Source organism: Mus musculus, chromosome 3 (assembly GCF_000001635.26).
Source record: "Mus musculus strain C57BL/6J chromosome 3, GRCm38.p6 C57BL/6J".
NCBI lineage: Eukaryota > Metazoa > Chordata > Mammalia > Rodentia > Muridae > Mus > Mus musculus.
Genome location: NC_000069.6, coordinates 92079816 through 92083367, shown reverse-complemented (window position 1 = coordinate 92083367; position 3552 = coordinate 92079816). Strand labels below are relative to the sequence as shown.

The 3552-nt window shown below is 56.9% G+C and overlaps 1 protein-coding gene across 1 annotated transcript; it reads left to right on the top strand.

The window, feature by feature from the left end:
* Nucleotides 1-225: 225 nt before the first annotated feature.
* Lor (loricrin) lies at nucleotides 226-3097 on the top strand. Its single transcript, NM_008508.2, has 2 exons — nucleotides 226-274; nucleotides 1368-3097. The coding sequence occupies exon 2, from the start codon at nucleotides 1391-1393 to the stop codon at nucleotides 2849-2851; it is 1461 nt and encodes a 486-aa protein (NP_032534.2). The 5' UTR covers nucleotides 226-274; nucleotides 1368-1390; the 3' UTR covers nucleotides 2852-3097.
* The last annotated feature ends 455 nt before the right edge of the window (nucleotides 3098-3552 follow it).

Here is a 3552-nt window from a genome sequence, read left to right as displayed (position 1 = left end):
ACAATTTCTGCCATCCACACTGCTGGCCATCTCTAATGACCAACCTGCTCACTGTTACATCAGAGAAGTGGCCAGTCATACACCAAACTGCCTATCCCTATCCCAAGAATTTGAAATCTTCATGAATGGGTCAATCCTTCCCCTGCAATCACAGGGAGGAGGTGCCTGATCAATAGATGAGTCAGAGCAGGACAAGAGTATAAAACACAGGAGCACCAGTGTCCCTCACATCAGCATCACCTCCTTCCCTCACTCATCTTCCCTGGTGCTTCAGGTAAGTGTGGGCTCTCCTGGCTGTCTGGTCTCTCCAGTTGGCCGTGCTCAGCTTGCAGAGAGGTTAAGGAACAGAGCCTTTCTCCCCTTTGGAAGGTACTCTGTTCAAATTGAGAAGGGCTTTAGGAAAGCACTGGGAGAGTGGTAAGCTGGTGCTGGGCAGATGATGTGTCTGGTCTTCTGGGCAGAATGTTAAAACTTCACAAAGATATGACTATCTCCTACTTCTCTGGCACCCTGGGAGCTGAGGGTTAGAATACTGGATGACTGCAGTGGCAGGCCTCCATGGGCTGGATGAACCTTTTGAACCTGCCAGAAGTGGCTGAATACACTATCAGGAAGGGAGAGGGACGATAAGTCATAGAATGGTGCTGATGGGAGATTTGAGAAGCCACAAAAACCCAAGCTCTGCTTTATGAGGGCAGATGTTCTGACAGATAAATGACTTGTGAGGTGCTGAACTACACAGCTTCCTATTAGCTACAGCTAATTGGAGTCTACCAAATTTAGACTCCTGCATATTCTCAAAAAGATGTCTACTTTCTTCTGGTTAGATGTACTGGTCCAAAAGGTTCAGAGTTCTTCCATTTGTTTGCAGACAGGACCACAGTAGAGCTGTCTTGTCTAATAATTGGCCCTTGGAGGATATCCTCACTCAATAGGACAGATCAAGAGTTTAAACTAAGGACTTTATGCAGGAAATGCTAATGTCCAAACAAATCTTTTCTTATTGTGCTGGGAGTGGATAAAATCCACGTGGAATTTTTGCAACTTTCTACTGAATTTAAAGAATCAGCACTGGGACTTGGGAGCACCCTTAGACATGGAGTGTTTATTAATGGAAGATCAAAAGCAGGTGGGAATGTGGGGGTTCTGCTTCCCAAATCACATAGTAGAAGAAAGGCAGAGTTGAGGGAAAAGGGGGTCACTATTAACGGGACTTTTGAAGAGCTAACCAGTCCAGGAATGGAGTCCAGACACCTAGTCTGCATAAAGCTAGTAGTCAGAAGTATGTTGGCATGGATGCATCTGCCACCTTCACAGCGTCCTCTTGCTGCTGTTGGTCTAATGTTGCTCTTCTGCTCTTCTTCCAGGGTAACCCTTCTCCTTAAACAAGATGTCTCACCAGAAAAAGCAGCCCACTCCCTGCCCTCCTGTGGGTTGTGGAAAGACCTCTGGTGGAGGAGGAGGCGGCGGCGGCGGCGGCGGCGGCGGCTATTATAGCGGTGGCGGCTCTGGCTGCGGAGGCGGCTCATCTGGAGGAGGCTCTAGCTGTGGAGGCGGAGGCGGTGGTTCCTATGGAGGTGGTTCCAGCTGCGGCGGTGGAGGCGGCTCCGGTGGGGGCGTCAAGTACTCCGGAGGCGGCGGTGGCTCTAGCTGCGGCGGCGGCTACTCCGGAGGCGGTGGTGGCTCTAGCTGCGGCGGTGGCTACTCTGGGGGCGGCGGCGGCTCCAGCTGCGGAGGTGGCTACTCCGGAGGCGGCGGCGGCTCCAGCTGCGGCGGCGGCAGCTACTCCGGGGGTGGCTCCAGCTGTGGAGGCGGTGGCGGCTCTGGTGGGGGCGTCAAGTACTCCGGAGGTGGTGGCGGCGGCGGCTCTAGCTGCGGCGGCGGCTCCTCCGGGGGTGGCGGCGGCGGCTCCAGCTGCGGAGGCGGATCAGGAGGCGGCGGCTCCTACTGCGGAGGCTCCTCTGGAGGCGGCAGCTCCGGTGGCTGCGGCGGCGGTTCCGGAGGCGGCAAGTACTCTGGTGGCGGCGGTGGCTCCAGCTGCGGAGGCGGCTATTCCGGCGGCGGTGGAAGCAGCGGCGGCTCTAGCTGTGGCGGCGGCTACTCAGGTGGCGGTGGATCCAGCTGCGGCGGCGGCGGCGGCTATTCCGGTGGCGGCGGCAGCAGCTGCGGAGGTGGTTCCTCCGGTGGCGGCGGCGGCGGATCGTCCCAACAGTATCAGTGCCAGAGCTACGGAGGCGGTTCTAGCGGTGGCTCCAGCTGCGGCGGCCGTTACTCCGGGGGCGGAGGCTCCAGCTGCGGTGGCGGCTACTCCGGGGGCGGAGGCTCTAGCTGCGGAGGCGGCTCCTCTGGTGGTGGCTCCAGTTGCGGCGGCAGCGGCGGCGGCGGCTATTCCGGTGGTGGCGGTGGCAGCTGCGGCGGCGGCTCCTCTGGCGGCGGAGGGGGCTATTACTCCTCTCAGCAGACCAGTCAGACCTCCTGCGCCCCCCAGCAGAGCTACGGAGGGGGCTCTTCCGGAGGAGGTGGTAGCTGTGGAGGTGGCTCCTCTGGCGGCGGTGGCGGCGGTGGCTGCTACTCCAGCGGTGGTGGCGGCAGCAGCGGTGGCTGCGGTGGAGGCTACTCCGGAGGCGGCGGTGGCTGTGGCGGCGGCTCTTCCGGGGGCAGCGGCGGTGGCTGCGGAGGTGGCTCTTCCGGAGGCAGCGGCGGTGGCTGCGGAGGAGGCTACTCCGGAGGCGGAGGCGGTGGCTCCAGCTGCGGAGGCGGCTCCTCTGGTGGCGGCTCTGGAGGTGGCAAGGGTGTGCCAGTCTGCCACCAGACCCAGCAGAAGCAGGCGCCTACCTGGCCGTGCAAGTAAGGTCACCGGGTTGCAACGGAGACAACAGAGCTGGAAGAGTTCTCCGTGGGCGCCGATGGGCTTAACTTTCTCATGAATTTGCCTGAGGTTTCCAAACCCTTCACATTTTAAGCGCCCCTTCCCCCAGAAGAAGCCATTGAGTCGCTCAAGGTGTATCCTGTTCTGCAGATTTTTCATCTTGGTTTCTGAATGACTACCTCCCAATTCTAGTGTCTCCTCAGTCAATAAATTTGCTATTCATGAGAATCTCTGAGTTTGCTGTAGTCTTTGTAGCTTGCAAATTTACTCAGTTCATTCTGTGTTTGCTTTTTCCATTCATTAGTTCACATTTAAATTCACTGAACAAGTGTTCTATCCCAAGGTGGGGGAGTAGATAGATGGAATGGGGCAAAGGATGACCAAGGTTGTGAACAGTCTGGGGTGTGGCTTAAAAATCATGAGATGGTCCTCAAACACCAAGAAAAGTCTTCACTGGACATCCTACACATCACTGAAATTGGGCCTGCGCAGGCAATTTCTAGCAGTGCAGAGTTCACTCTCCAAGTTCTGGAAGCAGGATGGCTCTCAGATTAGGTTAGCTACCAGAGGTCCAAGTCCATTGACATGTTCTGACCTAAGAAGAAGGACATTCACCCCTGAACAAAAGACCCCTGCCCATGCGATCTTCCGGAACACTATAACTACTTTCCTTACTCATGACC